We start from the raw sequence: 17405 nt of genomic DNA, 5'->3' as shown, positions 1-17405 counted from the left end.
AGACTCCGGGTTGCAAAATTCCTGAAACTTCCACAAAGTGGGAGTTCTGAAAAGACCTGGGAACTTTGGTCAAGTTTGTGGAATTTTGTTACTAATCTCACATTGAGGAAGCCTAGGTGTCAGTAAGTTTTGGTTTTAGTCAGCTCACCTATTGGTTGTTGTCTGCAGGGCTATTCAACTTCATGCCTGAAGGGCCAAAGGGCTCCTGGTTTTGTTTACTAACTAGTAATTCATTGATTGATTGAATGTCACTGATTGGCCCAGAAAGTACAGAAGTGTTTCGTTCCTCCAGGCCTGGAGTTCTAATAGCCCTGGTCTACAGTATGCCCATAGACTTATTCCTAATCTTTTCTAGACTCTACCAAACATGATAACGGCAGAGTAGTTAACTAATGCCAAAACAGATTGACAACCAGGCTAAAAAAAGTTTCTGATTGTTTACAACAACAAAAAAAGTTGACATTATCAGACACCACCACTTTCTCCTACAAAGAAGTGAGGCAGCCTGAGATGACTGGCGATACGGCAAGCCAAATACAATGCATTATTCAATGAAGGATTCAAATGAGCTTTCTAAAAAAAGAATAATTGAAATGAAAACATAATGAGAGTTGTCGTAATGTTGATGAACATATTTCACAAACCGTCGCAAAACCAAGAACTCAAGAGACAAGAAAATGACCTACATTACCGGAAACCAATTATTTATCCTAAATCGCCTCTTTTCACAGCTCCTACTTTCACTAGTTATCTGTCTGGCTTATCCAGGAGCAAGTATTGGGCTCTTTCTCGATTGTCTAAAAAGTCTGTCCTCTCCTTGCCTCCTCTCCTTCATTGCACTCAGCTGAAAGAACTGAACAGGTGAAAGCCAGCCTAATCATGATCTTGCACCATATTGTTTTTACCTGTCACGTTCCAATCAGTGCAGATGAAGTTAAGGAGATGAGGGGAGGGAGCAATTGAGAGCCAATTTACAGAGCACAGTGATGTACGTGTCTTAGCTATGTAAATGTAGTTTAGGGTAGTAATGAGCAAAGCTGAGGTATTTTCAGCTGGGCTGTACAATGAACTGTGCTCCTTTTTCATGATCCATGGATGCTGAAGGTCTACAAGGCTGCAGTGGGAATTTTGTCTAAACATTCATTCATACAACTACGTACATCACAATATGATGGCATTGAAAGGACAGTGAATGTTAGGGTGATGGAGGAGTCTATCACTCCCGAGGCGGAGTCTGTTACTACAATGACATCTACTCTGTCTATGACATGTTCCAATGTCCACACTAGCATACCACATGCCTAGTTGCTTCATTCAAGAGGCATGTTAATGTGGATATTGGATGTAGCCTAAATGTGGGGTTAAGATGGCGAATACTAGTCACATGACATCACAATGATGAGGCCTTCCCCAAAAGGTCTTAAAGTCTGCAGATGAGCACAGTCGGGCTGCCACAGAGCAGATGGGGGGACAGAGGGTGGTCTACAACTCCCTGTGTGTGGGATATGAGCACTGGGGCTATGAGGGGATGCAGTATACCATGGGGGGGCGATATCCTACACCTCACAACAGCCACCTAAGAAATTACAACTACAATCATCCACAATGTCAACTCAAAATTGTGGTGAGACAAACCCACAGCCCTAAACGATGGACTCTAACAGTCCATGGTCATGCACAAAGACAGGGGTTTTCAGACAGGGACACATGTAACATACATGTAACTATACGTACACACAAACAAAATGCAAGCCTTACCTCGCCCTTAGCTGGAGACAAGCACTCAAACAGGCTTCCTACCAACTAGGCCATTCAGTAAGAATAAGACAAGAAAAGATAAAAACAGTCTGATCTGACCAAACGGAGGGAAGGTTTCCATGCCATCAGTGAGTCTGTTATGAGTGTTTTTATGTGTTCTCTCTTATTTGGTTATGAATGAAAATCATAAGTGCTTGAGTAGCATGTCATTATTTCCTGTTTTTTTTTTTCATGACAAAACACTATGTTTACTCTCTGATGCAATTGGTGCTAGGAGGTGTTGTGAAACGGTTTTTGGTGAACGATTTTTCCTCATGGTTGGGGTTGGGGTTACATAAGGTCAGATGATATAACCCACATTACATAGCTGGGTCAGGCTATATTTACATGGCTGGCAACAGAAATACAATTTTCCAAACAATGTTTCTTCGATAAAGACAAAAAATAACCATATTTGTAAAAAGTTCAGCTAAAATCTAAAATAAGCTCTTTCTCCTCTCCTATTGCTTCTTGAGTATATTCAATCTGACAATGTTCTTTTATCTAACCGTGCCATGTCCATTCAAATCTATGCCAGTTTTTGATTTGCTTGGTTATATAACAGTGTTGTGTAGATAGGTGATTAGTTAGTCCTAAAATGTCATTCCCAGCTGACATTGCAAACAACATTAACCAACCGAGGCACAAAGTAACAACTAGAACAAAATTGAACACAAAACAGAGAGGACATTAGCTAGTGATACGTAGACCATAAAAAGTGTACGCACCTTTGACAGGCAAAAAAAATGAATTTGGTAGCAAGGTTAAATTAGTTAATTTCAGAGCCTATGTAAGTGATATCCTTCATTCCCTGCACTTGTGGGGTTTGAGGTGTCACTTAGGGCAGTACATAACACCATGGTTTGGATCTAAGGATTCAAACAACAAAGATCCAAATGGCTATTCAAGCTGCTGGCGGTCAAAGGACAGGGAACCAGGCAGAATCATGCAGGTCATAACAGGGCTTTTTCAATTCATGGCAGGGCAGACATTTTGAAAAAAAAAAAAAAACGACAGGGTTGGGGTCAATAACAGGTAGCCTATGTTTGTATAAGTTGAATACGGCCCCTTTACCTTGGCATGGTGAAGGTCCACTCCGTACATGGACAGCTTCTTCACGTTCTCGAGGAAGTGCATCTCAGCCTCAGCTGGCATCATTCCTCTGGAGAGAGACAAACACACACAGAGGGTTTTGTATGTTTTTTTTTACAGTAACTGTTCATTCCATGAGCGTCTCTTCCAATAGGTTATATAGACAGAAAGACAGAAAAATGTAGACAGACAGACAAACAGACTGACTTGTAGTTCTAGACACAGAAAAACAGACTGACTTGTAGTTCTAGACAGACAGAGACTGACTTGTAGTTCTAGACAGACAGAGACTGACTTGTAGTTCTAAACAGACAGACAGACTGACTTGTAGTTCTTGTGCAGGTCCATGACCTTCTCCTCCAGCTCCTTGGTCTGGTTGGGGGCAAAGCGGAACTCGCTGACATAGTCTGTCCCAGACTCCTCTGGGTCGTAGTCCCCCAGCTCTGATTGGACCGTGTAGGATCCCAGCACCGTGTGGGTGGCAAAGGAGCAGGGCAGACGCCCCGACACCACGTCATCTCTCAACTGGAGGCACAGGTAATATCTGAGAGTGAGAGGGGGAGGAAGGGTGAGGGACAGAGAAAGAGGGGTGGGGAAGAGAAAGGGGAGTGAGGAAGGGAGTTTGTCGTAGAAAAAGAAGTGTGAGAGAAAGGAGAAAAAAAAGAGAACGAGAGAGTTAATTGGCAGCCAAATGCACAAAGCACAGTAATGAATTGATTAAAAAATGTGTCATTATGCTAATGTAAAACCCTGAGGACAGAAGAATAAAAACATCCCAGGTGACTCAGACAGCTATTTGGTGAATGTAGACATCCCAAAGGTACAAATATAGCAAACCTCTTGAAAAAGGACCTAGTGGACAGCTTCCCGAAGGTGAAACTAGAGAAAGTGTTACCTTGTAATATCCTCAGACAGCTGGGCAGGGTCTGGAGGGTAAAACTTCACGTTGAATGAAAAATTCCAGGCAACTCCTGGAGAGTACAAAAACAAGTGGTTCATTGAAATGACCATTGAACAGTTGGAAAGACCCTTTCAGCCTGAGTAACTAGCATGCTGGCTAACATTCAAACCATGCAGAGAAATAATATCCAAATACCCATATTCCACGCACCTCTGATCTGTTTCTTCATCTCCTTAGATGGGTCTAACCAGTTCTGGGAGAATTCAAGAGGACAGTGTCAATTCACCTCTACAAAACAACCAAAATACCCCTAATTACACAGAAAAATCTAAGAGAAATTCCACCTTTTGGTTTTCGATATCCCGGAATGTGATGCCAAAGTAGTCCTTTTCCAGGAGGTTAAGCTGCTCACAAACTTTGTGGAATAACACATGGCCTCTCTCCCGTTTCTGCACAGAAAAGCACATGAAAAACTCTTATTCCAGAAATGTTACAAACATACATTGGACAGATTACTGCGGCAGACCATTTTTCTATTATCTAACCCCTCCTGAATGATAATGGTGTGTCACTGCGCTAAATTGTGATGTATTCCTCCAACGGGGTCAGGAGCCATTTAATGAAAGATAGGCACTGGAAAGAGTATTCAGACACACACACACACACACACACACACACACACACACACACACACACTCACACTCACACTCACACTCACACACACACAGTCATGTCTGCCGCTGTGGGTGCCAGTCTTCCTACCATAACTCCCCTCTCTACAGGGGGAGGGGGTCGCCTGTCAAAAGGGCTTCACTCCCACCTCCCAGCATCACACCATGTTGTGTCACATCATGATCACTGTACTAATGGCTGTTACCCTGCCTGGCCCTCAAGGCTTTCGGAACCACGATACGTCAACCTGTGAGGCTCCTATTGCTAGCTCTAAATTAGCAACATGCCTTAATGCTTTGTAAAAATAGCCCAATTAAGTCAGGAGTAAAGAGGGCTGACACAGTAGACTTCTTCCAAATATGTCACCTTGAAACGGAGAAAGATTTGAAGGGTTATATTTTTTAACGTTTTTTGTAGAGGACTAGGTGTGGTAAAACTGGATTATTTTGTAGTGTTTCTGGAGTAGTAGCTAGGTGTGTTAAAACAAACCAAGTGTCAGAATGAATACTTGAGATGGGCTATACAGAAGTTATTCCATCCAAGCTAAACAAAGTACAAAATAACTGTGTGTGTGTGTGTGTGTACGAATGTGTGTGTGTTTGTGCGTGTCTGTGTGTGTGTTTGTGTGTGTACAGCAAGAAACACACAGGAGACAAGAAAATCCCAAATTTTCAGTGTATTCGGAAAGTATTCAGACCCCTTTCCTTTTTCCACATTTTGTTACGTTACAGCCTTATTCTAAAATGGATCAAAAATATATATATATATATATATATTCTCTTTGTAAATTCAATTGATTGGACATGATTTGGAAAGGCACACACCAGTGCATGTCAGAGCAAAAACCAAGCCATGAGGTTGAAAGAATTGTCCGTAGAGCTCAGAGACAGGATTGTGTCATTGAAGGTCCCCAAGAAAACAGTGGCCTCCATCATCTTTAAATGGAAGAAGTTTGTAACCACAAAGACTCTTGCTAGAGCTGGCCGCCCGGCCAAACTGAGAAATCGGGGGAGAAGGACCTTGGTCAGGGAGGTGATCAAGAACCAGATGATCACTCTGACAGAGATCTAGAGTCCCTCTGTGGAGATGTGATAACCTTCCAGAAGGACAACCATTTCAGCAGCACTCCACAAACCAGGCTTTTATGGAAGAGCGACCAGACGGAAGCCCCTCCTCAGTAAAAGGCACATGACAGCCGGTTTTGAATTTGCGAAAAGGCGCCTAAAGAACTCTAACCGTGAGAAACAAGATTCTCTGGTCTGATGAAACCAAGATTGAACTCCTTAGCCTGAATGCCAGCGTCACGTCTGGAGGAAACCTGGCACCATCCCTACAGTGAAGCATGGAGGCAGCATCATGCTTTGGGGATGTTTTTCAGCGGCATGGACTGGGAGACTAGTCTGGATCAAGGGAAAGATGAACGGAGCAAAGTACCGAGAGATCCTTGATGAAAACCTGCTCCAGAGCACTCAGGACCTCAGACTGGGGAAAAGGTTCACCTTCCAACAGGACAATGACCCTAAGCACACAGCCAAGACAACGCAGGAGTGGCTTCGGGACTAGTCTCTGAATGTCTTTGAGTGGCCCAGCCAGAGCCCGGACTTGAACCCAATCAAACATCTCTGGAGAGACCTGAAAATAGCAGCGCAGCAACGCTCACCATCCAACCTGACAGAGCTTGAGAGCGTCTGTAGAAAAGAATGTGAGAAACTCCCCAAATACAGGTGTGCCAAGCTTGTAGCGTCATACCCAAGAAGGCTTGAGGCTGTAATCGCTGCCAAAGGTCCTTCAACAAAGTACTGAGTAAAGGGTCTGAATACTTATGTAAATGTGATATTTCCGGTTTTGCAAATATTTCTAAAAACCTGTTTTTGCTTTGTCATTATGGGGTATTGTGTGTAGATTGATGAGAAAAAGACAAAGGATGTAATCCATTTTAGAATAAGGCTGTAACGTAACAAAATGTGGAAAAAGACAAAGGGTTGTAAATACTTTCCGACTGTACTGTATAAATGAGGAAAATGCTCATCTCCGTGATTTACTGTGAAATGCAGTCAAGCGATTTCCCAGGTCGTACGACCTCTTGGGGTACCACTTAACCACCACAACCTTATTAAACACCCAGTAATATAGGAACAATATAAACTATGTGCATTAGCCATGGGCAGCTAGCGGCTAACGCTAAAGAGGATCATCTCTGCAGCCTTCATTTCCCCTTCCAATCACCAGAAGGAGCACTTCAGCGATGTCACTCACTGTCTGAGTGACACAAACAACATCCAAACAAAGAATGTAGCTCCTGAACAATGAGGACAAACAGAGATGGAGAAAAAGGTGTTTCCACTTCCCTAGGTCCTCTACGTCGCTACATCCATTACTAGGGCTCAATCTCAAATCACTCCCTCCCCTTGGCCCTCCATTTGCTCGCTCCCGCGCGCCTCCGCCAAATGCACAAGTGTCAGAAATCTGAGGGACTGAAAATGATCGAGTGTTTCGGGGCTAATTAGACCTTCTGATAGCCGCTTCGGCCAAACCAGCAAGGCTTCAGAGTGAAGTACTATCCCGACACGCACTGCAATATCTATGGAGTTGGCGCAATTTGACACTAAAGAATGGAGAGGCGTGCCTAATTATACGCCACATGCATAAGTTTATGTCTGATTTTGAGACTTGACACATGAAGCTAACAGATGAAATACCTCCCAAATTAAATGTTGAACTGTTACTGAGTTTATATCTTGTAAAACAACAGGGGGATTTGTTCATTTGGATTTCATGCTTTTTTTACTATTTAACGAGTGTGACCCGAAGTTGATGGGTTTATTGATCCCATCGCCACTCACTGGAAGTCGTTCTCAGAGTTTTGTCAGCAACACGTGACAACGGAGGGTCCTCCGAGCGAGTCGGTAGGGGGTGATTTGGATTCACTATAGGAGTGTTGTCGTGGCATTGATGGGGCTGATGGGTAGTTAAGTGGAATGTTGTAGAGTTGACTTGGGAGGTTAGAGCGACATTGATGATTCAGACCATGTGACCCAGAAGCGGAGTGGCCTGTGACAGACGTGACACTGTGCATGTCACTGCGAGAGAGGAGGGGATGTCACGCCATCACCCGCTTCTCTCTTTTTATCCCCTCAGTAAACTTGCCCCTCTCTCACCTCTCTCTAAAGGTACTATCTACAATCTAAAAGGGTTCTTCGGTTGTCCCCATAGGAGAACCCTTTGAAGAACCATTTTTGGTTCCAGGCAGAACCCTTTTGGTTCCAGGTAGAACCCTTTTTGGTTCCATGTAGACCCTTTCCCAGAGGGTTCTACATGGAACCCAAATGAGTTCTATCTGGAACCAAAAAGGACAACCAAAGAACCGTTTTGGAACCCTTTTTCTACGAGTGTATCCATCTCCCTTATCCCCTCAAGCCTTTCCACTCTCCTCTCTACCTCTCCTTTCCCCTCTCTCCTGACCTCTATCCCCTCACTCCTACCCTCTATCCCTCCTCTCCTGTCTCCTGACCTCTATCCCCCCAAAACATTACCATATCTCTCCTCCCCTGCCTTATCCCCTCTTTTCCTTTTCTGTTCTCTCCTCTGTTCTCTCCTCTGTCCTCTACTCCCCTCTCTTATCCACCTTTCTCCCCCCTATCTCTCCTCTGTCCTCTCTGCCAGGGAAAGAGCCAGTCAATAATCACTGCAGCATGTTTAGCCCGGAGCCACACCCCTCTCTTCGCAGTGTCGCTTTCCCATGGCCACCAACACAGAGCAACCAACAAACGACCAAGCCAACCGGCCACAATGCTTTATCTTTTTCCATTGGATGTACCGACTAATCTGGCCATATCCAGCCTGGGGCTCAAACTGCACTAATAGATTGGTTTCTCTCCAGTAGTTGGTCGACAGAGTTGGCTGGAAGCTGAAGAACAGAACCTCTGTTTTATGTGGAGACAAAGCAGTAAATGTGTAGGAATGGACAAATTTATACAGAGTGATGGATGATGTCTGCTTAGAGCGAAAACGGCGGTGTTGGCCAAAAAACTGTCTGATTATGTGCCAGTGGGGGATGGGGTGTTTTCAATGTATACAGCCAAGTATTAGGTCTAAGGGGAGTTTATTACAATAACGTTAAAAGCAGAGTGAATTCCATTGTGGCAAGCTTCCATAGTCTTTAATTATGTTAAGATCAGATAATACAGGAAATAAAGGAAGAGCCATGCATATAGATAAGCTTGCTAACCTATATTGTCAGCGTTAGTCTTCCAGTAGAACAATACCATTAATGTCCACTCAGTTCATGTAGACAGAGGTGACTTTGTAGAAGGAGACGTCATCAATTCAGCGTGATAAAAAACCATCTCATGCCAACTTTGAGCCAACCCCACAAAGTATGACTTGAGAAAGAAATTATAAGTCAGTGAGACTAACTTTGATAAATACATGTCCTGCCCCCTCTGATCCCTGGTGAACTCTGCAACACACACACACGCATGCACGCACGCACGCACGCACGAACACACGCACACACCAACCCATCCCTACACGCACGTTAACCCACCTACCTGCTAAACTCCCCTCAACCCCAAGCGGTGACCCCCACCACCCACCTCCACCACACAGGTGTAGTCGGAGCCATCAAGCAGGGTGACCTTGCACTGCATGGTCTTGTAGCTGCGGACGCTCCGGCCTCCACCGGGGGACCTGGACAGCTTACTGGTGGACGACCTGTGTGAGGTCCTGTCCTCCTCCACCTGCGATGGCTCAAGCTGATTCTCCTGTGGGACCACGCCTCCCTCCGCTCTCTCACCGTTCTGGACAGGGGGGGCACAGGTTTTAACATAGCACTGTGATGAGAATGTTAAAGTGGTATGATTATGATAATGTGTTGTTTTGGACCCAACAGGTTGTGACACGAATGGTCAAGTGGAATAAATAGTTGGCGGGCCGGATGAATGTGATGGAAATGTTAAAGGGATACTTCTGGATTTTGGCAATGAAGCCCTGTATCTACTCAGATTAACTTGTGGATTCTATTTTTATGTCTTTGCGTCAGAGTGTGAATTACATCATGACATTCAGGGGGGGGGGTCAAAAAAATGTATGATCCTAATAATAAATACATAATTTAAATGGGAAAAATAAATTACTTTTTAATGTGACTTGAACACAACCAGTCATGATGCAGTAGATAAAGGGTTTATTGCCAAAATCCAGAAGTATCCCTTTAAGGAGAAATTATTTGGACACTTGTTTATTATAAACCTGAATAGTACTACTGTGGCTGTTTGATATTGTATAAAATGTTTCAAATTTAGCCATTTAAAGCCTATTCCCACGTCATTTACTGTATAGGCTAAATGAGGATGACGGTGCCAAAGACAGTACAGTATGAAGATAGGCTTCTCCAATAGAAATACACGATCATGCTTGTAGGCGATGTCATAGCAACGCTGGCTAGCTACGCTCATGCTCAGAAACAGGTCATCAGGTCTAACGGCCATCTTGTGCCGGACTGCGCATGTGCAGGCCATTAAATCAAAGGCACTCCTTTGATATAGTGTTTTTTGATGAAAATTAAAATGTTTTAGATTGTCACTTTCACGAGGTTGGAGTAATAACACGTTTAACTACTTAAGTCATTGACTCGAATCTAGGTTGTGCCTTTAGATTTAGAGAAAATTAACAAATAAGGAATAATTTTTCACTTCTCTCATTAACTTCCCAAACCCCGGCCGTGTCTACTTGGCTTGCTTCACAACCGTTCCCGGAAGTCTCGCGATGTTGAACCTCTGGGTTTAGAAACTCTGTGACGGTGCTATTTTTTGTGGGTGTGGCTAACCTGCTTCTTCCTGACAGGCGTGCTGTGGGCGGCGGCCGGGGGGAAAGAGTCCGCCTCCAGGAGTGGAACCGCACTGGCCTCCTGCTGGTCCGCGCTGGACTCTGAATTTGGTTCTGTCGTCATGATGATTCACCCTACAACACAGCAAATAAATACACACAAAAGAAGATGGAAGAATTTCGACTGAGACCAAAAAAATATTCAAATTCAACACAAGACAACAGTTACAACACATGAGCTAAACAAATTGAAAATGAAATGCTATAATAATATGTACCCTGAATACTTTCTGCAATGCAGAGACATAATCATATTTCCAACCACCACACCGTCAATCTGAGGAAGAGATCCATATATGTGTTAAATCAATAAAGAATAACCTGCATAGCAATGAAGTACACTGTCTCACTGCCGACGCCAAACATATCTAGGACAACAGCCATAATAAGAAGCTCTTGTAATGTGAAAGTCAGCATTGATTTGACTACTAATGTATTTTACATAGCTTCAAGGTTGAAACAGAGGTGACACTACAGTACTTCTCTATATAATAAGCTTCTTTGAGACAGCAGTGATTCAACTCAGATTATATCAGTGAAGAGTTGTGAGACATGTCACACTCGCCCCAGCATTAATATACCTCAATGTCTCATTGTGACAGTCCATCAGTGTCCACCAAGTGTCTTTCAAATTTAAATGAATCGAGGTGTAACTGGTAACTACAACAGTGCAGTACAATTTACAGTACTCTATTTTTGATATGCATGATGATGGCCCCATTTTCCATTGACAAACCATAAGGACTTAGAATGTTGTGTATATGGGTTCCCCTGAGAACACACTGTAATGGTAAAACCACTTCAATATATTCAGCTGTCTGAAAGGACAAAGTCAGTCAAAAATATCAAATGCGTCTTTATTCCGTAAAGAAAACTCTACACGCCATTACAGTTCATTCGCTTATCATTTGACACCTTATAAACAACCTATTACCATTTAATAATTCCCACGTGCTAACTCCAAAATAATCACAATGAATATGTATTAATGTCATTAAGATGTATCCATGCTGTAATGAATCTGTAATAAATCTTAGTAGTAAGGAAAGGGAGACGTTAGTATGTGAACTTTAGCCAGCATAGCTGGAAGTGTTTGGCTGGGGAAGTGTGGCTTTCACGCACGCACGCATGCACGGCGCGCACGCACGCACGCACGCACGCACGCACGCACGCACGCACGCACACACACACACACACACACACACACACACACACACACACACACACACACACACACACACACACACACACACACACACACACACACACACTAACAGTGGGCTGTGGCAGGGTTGTCAGAGCTTTAGGGCTATTTATACTGTATCACCAGTGTTTACCCACAACATGGGACTGGGCTCAGTTACCCCTTCTGGTCTCCACACACATGGTGCAGGGGTTCCAGTATCACACACATACATACACACAGACACACATGTGCGCACACACACACACTAATGCACAAAAACATGGGCAAACACACAGACATTAAACGTAAACATGCTGAGGCATGCACACACAAGCACGTAGACAGGTGCCATGACACCCCTACCCACACGTGGCCACTAAGGCCCATGGCAGTCAGAGTATGCAGGGTTCAAATATGTACCACACCCAATCAGCTACTACTGTAACGGCCAGTTAAGAGTGATGTTCTTTACTGCTTTCTCCCTCAGAAACTAAGTCAAAGTCACACTTAAGTTGTTTGAACATCTTACAAAAACATGCCCTCAGCAACACATCATGAACTGGCGTTGAACTCACTGCGTTCATTCCATAATGCTTTAATTCAATTAATGCTCAGCGTTGCGATGAATACAGATAATACAAAGACTCTGTGAGGTCCACCAGATACACATCCCCTAGAGAAACACTTTTGAGAGTATTTCATTCTTCCTCATTCAACAACGGGTTTATCCTAGCTGGGTTTGAAATGGGCTCTGTGGGCCGTAAGCCTGTGGAACCTTCTCTTGGTTTAATCTACAATCTCTAATATAGGTCAGTGTGCACTGCTGACCAGGCAGAAGGGTGTCAGACACACTATAAGCTCTCCATCCGTTTATTCCAACCAAAGAGGTGACGGATTGGAGGAGGCCAGCTATGAGGACCGGACCCTGTTGCCATGAAAACCATAGATAAGCAATAAAAACGTCAATACCAATCTCCAAAATGATTTTCCATATCCAAGCTTCAGGACAAAGCGGATGTAAAAGCTGGAAGGGAAGGGATGTAGACTAACTACGACATGATTATGTCTCTGCATAATGAACAAAATACAAAAAAAAGAGAGCTGTGGCGGTCATGAAATTTCATCAGCCGGTGATTGTCAAGCAAATAACTGTCGGTCTCACGGTAATTGACCGTTAATTAACATAAACATATTTAGCATCTCCTGGCTTCCACACATAGCCTACAAGCCACTGATGCAGACCTTTGGAACATTTCCATTTTAAAAAGTCTAATAAATCCATGTAATATAGTCTACACCATCACAATAAATCCATTATTTATTTTAGAGAGGTCTAAAGAAGCATCATATAAAGAAAATGTAGTCTATTTCAGAAGAACAGAATAGCATACTCTGAGTTTCCCTTATGTTAGCATACTCTTAGTTGTCCTCATTTAGCAGACAATATGTGCTTAGAATTCTGTGGCATTATTTTATATTATTTAATAGTATGAAGAATACAATTGAACAAAGCTGAATAAAATATAAATATTTTCTCCAACCGATTTGAGGGAGTGCGCACATGCGGCTACTCTGTGTTGAGTGGATAACAAAGAAATAGTTACTCCTAAATGTTTAATTTAGAGATATTAATGTAACTTTAGTTGGGCTATATGTTTTGATTTTGAATACATTTTAAGGCTGCATGATGAGACTCCAATGATGATTTGTAAAAAGTCGCTTGAAATGCATGAGCTCTGCTTTGTTTTTTTTGCATAGGCTGTACACACTCCAATAGTCTCTCATTCACAATTTGACAAGCACTTGATAATGACTTGAATTTCGCAGGGGCATCCCCTTTGTGGCCATAATGCACCCTAAAAAAATCAATGCCTTTGCTGTGCCCTTCTCCCTGATTGCTGCACGCTCTCCATCACGTGATCGGGTCTTTCTCACAGGCTACAAGTGAAGACAGACACATCGGGAACGCAACTGCGCTCGTCCTTATCCAATTCTGAGGAGCATATTGAAGATATTGGAAGAACTGTCCACACTTACTTTTCGAGAGCCAACAAGATGGGAAGGCCTAACGAACAACAAAAGCACTAGCCTATGTCAATCTACTATCCCCCATAGTACAAAAGTCGACCTATTCTATTGTGTGCGAGAAATAAATATTCCAAACATAGTCTGGGACAGTTTTAATTAATACAACCACTAGCATCAAAAAACATGTTTTATGCAATGTGGCTGACACAACAGATTAGAACGTTTCGCTTAAAATGTTAATAAGATATTAGGCTATTCCTTCACATTATACGCGCAGCAATGCGCACACGGCAGTAGGCTATAAGCAGGAATGTTCCATTAGCGGGAAAACACCATTATCAAAAGTGACTACAAATGCGATTATTATAAAGGTGCATTTTTATGGTGAAAATGATCTTCCCTAAACTTGAAAGTCACGCACTGTTTATGTATGCCAGGTAGGCTCTAAACGCCTTGTAAAGCAAATGAATGTGCTTAATTTAAAGAAGTGTTTTGGCCACTTTAGTTGTGATATAAACCTTATCAAAACATATAGACCTATAGGCTAGGCTACTTGATGTGTGCAACTATGATTCGAAAAAGTCAAGAGAAAAAAAAGGCTGTTTCTTATGCTGGACATCATTCACAAGTGATAATATATAATTCACAAGTGATAGGCTAATATTGTCACCCATCAGACTATTCTTGATTTAATCTTGTCTTTACATATACAAAATAATATATGTGTGAAATTTGCTTTGATTTAGAATGGACCATTATCATGCACCTGTATCGAAACAGTGGCAGCGGGAAAAAAATACATGTCATCTATGCACTTAAATAGCAGATGGAGGACGCTTTTCCCGTGATTAATTTTCATGCCAGCCAGGTAGGCTATACTCCTGTTGTAAAGATAAGAAATGTGCTTAAAATTAGGAAAGTTGAGAAATAAATATAGTAGGCCTAGCCTATTTAGTAGAGACCATCACTCTGTTTTCTCACCAATTGCATAGCCTATGGAAATGTTGACCTCATGAAGTGTTTGATTCCATTTTCGAATAGATTTGCATTGATGTCAGAGTGATTAGAGGGACAATAGAGTGCTGAGTACCAGGCAGTTAGCACATTTGGTAAGCTACTAATGAGCAGCATCAGAGTTTGGATAAAGACTAATTACTGTGACTAAACGGTCATGTGGAATTTGACTGCCTTCATGACTTGTGGCCGCCGGTGTGGCGGTAATACGGTCACTGCAGCAGCCCTATGTAGGCCTAATGCAAATTCATCATCATAATGCAAAGACTCTTGTCAGAATGCATTAGCATCAATTTGTAAAAAGATGCCATATTACCTGCCAGTGTGGATGTAATCAGAAAAATTATAGCGTAATGGTAAATTATTATAATTTTTTACAGGAAACAATGTTTCCCTGACTTGCATAACCGTAGCTTCATTAACCTAACATTGACTGCAAATATTGTATAATCTATCGACATTTACATATAGTGAAAGAATGTGCATTTTCTTGAAAACAGTACGCATATTTTTTACCTCTAAAGATGACAGAAATAGTAAATTGGCCAGGCAAAAAGTCAAGGTTTAAACTAAACCTTCAAAGAGGTAAAAAGACCGTGAGCGGATAAACGCTAATAAAATTTACGGCCACACAACAAGGGCATTAGATTTTGAAATGAACCGCTCCCAAATGTGGCCTGTTCATGTGTGCAGATGGGGGAAAAATATCTCGCCAAAAGTGAAGGAGGACGGGTGAAATTGGAGATTGGAACATAATTTTTTTACTTTATAAAGGGTTTATAATTAGTTTACAGACTGTCAGTTAAACACATTTAACTCCTTTGCTACAATTGTGAGATGAGAAAGGACATATGAGAAATAGATTACGCACACAAGCCCCTACCAATGATACCAACTGAAAACAGAATAGGAGCATAGATTGCGGAGAAGCTTGGATGAGGTGAGATCGACTAGCAATACAATAAAGTCAAGAGTCAAGCACCTGTCGCCCCCTTCCCCAAACCCCCCGCGCTACACCACCATATTCTATTAATCTGCTGTAGGAGTAGTGATGAGTCTGTATTATTCATCTGCTGTAGGAGTAGTGATGAGTCTGTATTATTCATCTGCTGTAGTAGTGGTGAGTCTGTGACATAGAGACCATGAAAGGAATGAGCTGACTAAACACAACCTGCCAGGCTGAAATTACAAATATTAGTGTGTGTGTGTGACTTTTTTATACATTTTTTCATTTAACCTTTATTTAACCAGGTAGGCTAGTTGAGAACAAGTTCTCATTTACAACTGCGACCTGGCCAAGATAAAGCAAAGCAGTGTGACACAAACAACAACACAGAGTTACACATGGAATAAACAAACATACAGTCAATAACACAATAGAAAAAAGTCTATATACAGTGTGTGCAAATGAGGTAAGATAAGGGAGGTAAGGCAATAATAGTAATAATAGTGTAATAATAGTGGCGAAATAATAAAAATTTAGCAATTAAACACTGGAATGAAAGATGTGCAGAAGATGAATGTGCAAGTAGATATACTGGGGCGCAAAGGAGCAAAAATAAATAACAGTATGGGGATGAGGTAGTTGGATGGGCTATTTACAGATGGGATATGTACAGGTGCAGTGATCTGTGAGCTGCTCTGACTGCTGGTACTTAAAGTTAGTGAGGGAGATGTGAGTCTCCAGCTTCAGTGATTTATGCAATTCATTCCAGTCATTGGCAGCAGAGAACTGGAAGGAAAGGTGGCCAAAGGAAAAGTTGGCTTTGGAGATGACCAGTGAAATATACCTGCTGGAGCGCGTGCTACAGGTGGGTGCTGCTATGGTGACCAGTGAGCTGAGATAAGGCGAGGCTTTACCTAGCAAAGACTTATAGATGACCTGGAGCCAGTGGGTTTGGCGACGAATATGAAGCGAGGGCCAGTGAACGAGATCATACAGGTCGCAGTGGTGGGTAGTATATGGGGCTTTGGTGACATAACGAATGGCACTGTGATAGACTGCATCCAATATGCTGAGTAGAGTGTTGGAGGCTATTTTGTAAATGACATCGCCCGAAGTCGACGATCGGCAGGATAGTCAGTTTTACGAGGGTATGTTTGACAGCATGAGTGAAGGATGCTTTGTTGCAAAATAGGAAGCAGATTCTAGATTTAATTTTGGATTGGAGATGCTTAATGTGAGTCTGGAAGGAGAGTTTGCAGTCTAGCCAGACACCTAGGTATTTGTAGTTGTCCACATATTCAGAAGTCAGAACTGTCCAGAGTAGTGATGCTGGACGGGCGGGCAGGTGCGGGCAGCAATCGGTTGAAGAGCATGCATTTAGTATTACTAGCGTTTAAGAGCAGTTGGAGGCCACGGAAGGAGAGTTGTATGGCACTGAAGCTCGTCTGGAGGATAGTTAACACAGTGTCCAAAGAAGGGTCAGAATTATACAGAATGGTGTCGTCTGCTTAGAGGTGGATCAGAGAATCACCAGTAGCAAGAGCGACATCATTGATGTATACAGAGAAAATAGTTGGCCCGAGAATTGAACCCTGTGGCACCCCCATAGAGACTGCCAGAGGTCCGGACAACAGGCCCTCCGATCTGACACACTGAACTCTGTCTGAGAAGTAGTTGGTGAACCAGGCGAGGCAGTCATTTGAGAAACCAAGGCTGTTGAGTCTGCCGATAAGAATGTGGTGATTGACAGAGTCGAATGCCTTGGCCAGGTCGATGAATACAGCTGCACAGTATTGTCTCTTATCGATGGCGGTTATGATATCGTTTAGGACCTTGAGCGTGGCTGAGGTGCACCCATGACCAGCTTGGAAACCAGATTGCAT

At 42.7% G+C, this 17405-nt stretch overlaps 1 protein-coding gene across 19 annotated transcripts in view; it reads right to left on the bottom strand.

The window, feature by feature from the left end:
• LOC139531757 (protein 4.1-like) overlaps nt 1-17405 on the bottom strand; it is an 83235-nt gene that overhangs the window by 24919 nt on the left and 40911 nt on the right. For 10 of the 19 annotated variants that reach the window (XM_071328538.1, XM_071328537.1, XM_071328548.1 and 7 more), the window contains 8 exons: nt 10290-10423; nt 9058-9261; nt 4135-4239; nt 3986-4043; nt 3785-3860; nt 3215-3433; nt 2872-2959; nt 1759-1803 (listed from right to left, as the gene is read on the bottom strand). In XM_071328538.1, coding sequence (XP_071184639.1) covers nt 1759-1803; nt 2872-2959; nt 3215-3433; nt 3785-3860; nt 3986-4043; nt 4135-4239; nt 9058-9261; nt 10290-10412 — 918 coding nt within the window. In that variant the 5' untranslated portion in view covers nt 10413-10423. The remainder of the gene's footprint in view (nt 1-1758; nt 1804-2871; nt 2960-3214; nt 3434-3784; nt 3861-3985; nt 4044-4134; nt 4240-9057; nt 9262-10289; nt 10424-17405) is intronic. The other 9 variants (XM_071328544.1, XM_071328557.1, XM_071328550.1 and 6 more) reach the window with 4 other exon arrangements.

Source organism: Salvelinus alpinus, chromosome 10 (genome assembly GCF_045679555.1).
Source record: "Salvelinus alpinus chromosome 10, SLU_Salpinus.1, whole genome shotgun sequence".
NCBI classification, from domain to species: domain Eukaryota; kingdom Metazoa; phylum Chordata; class Actinopteri; order Salmoniformes; family Salmonidae; genus Salvelinus; species Salvelinus alpinus.
The sequence above is the reverse complement of the archived record's forward strand: the minus strand, read 5'-3'. Positions and strand labels throughout refer to the sequence as shown.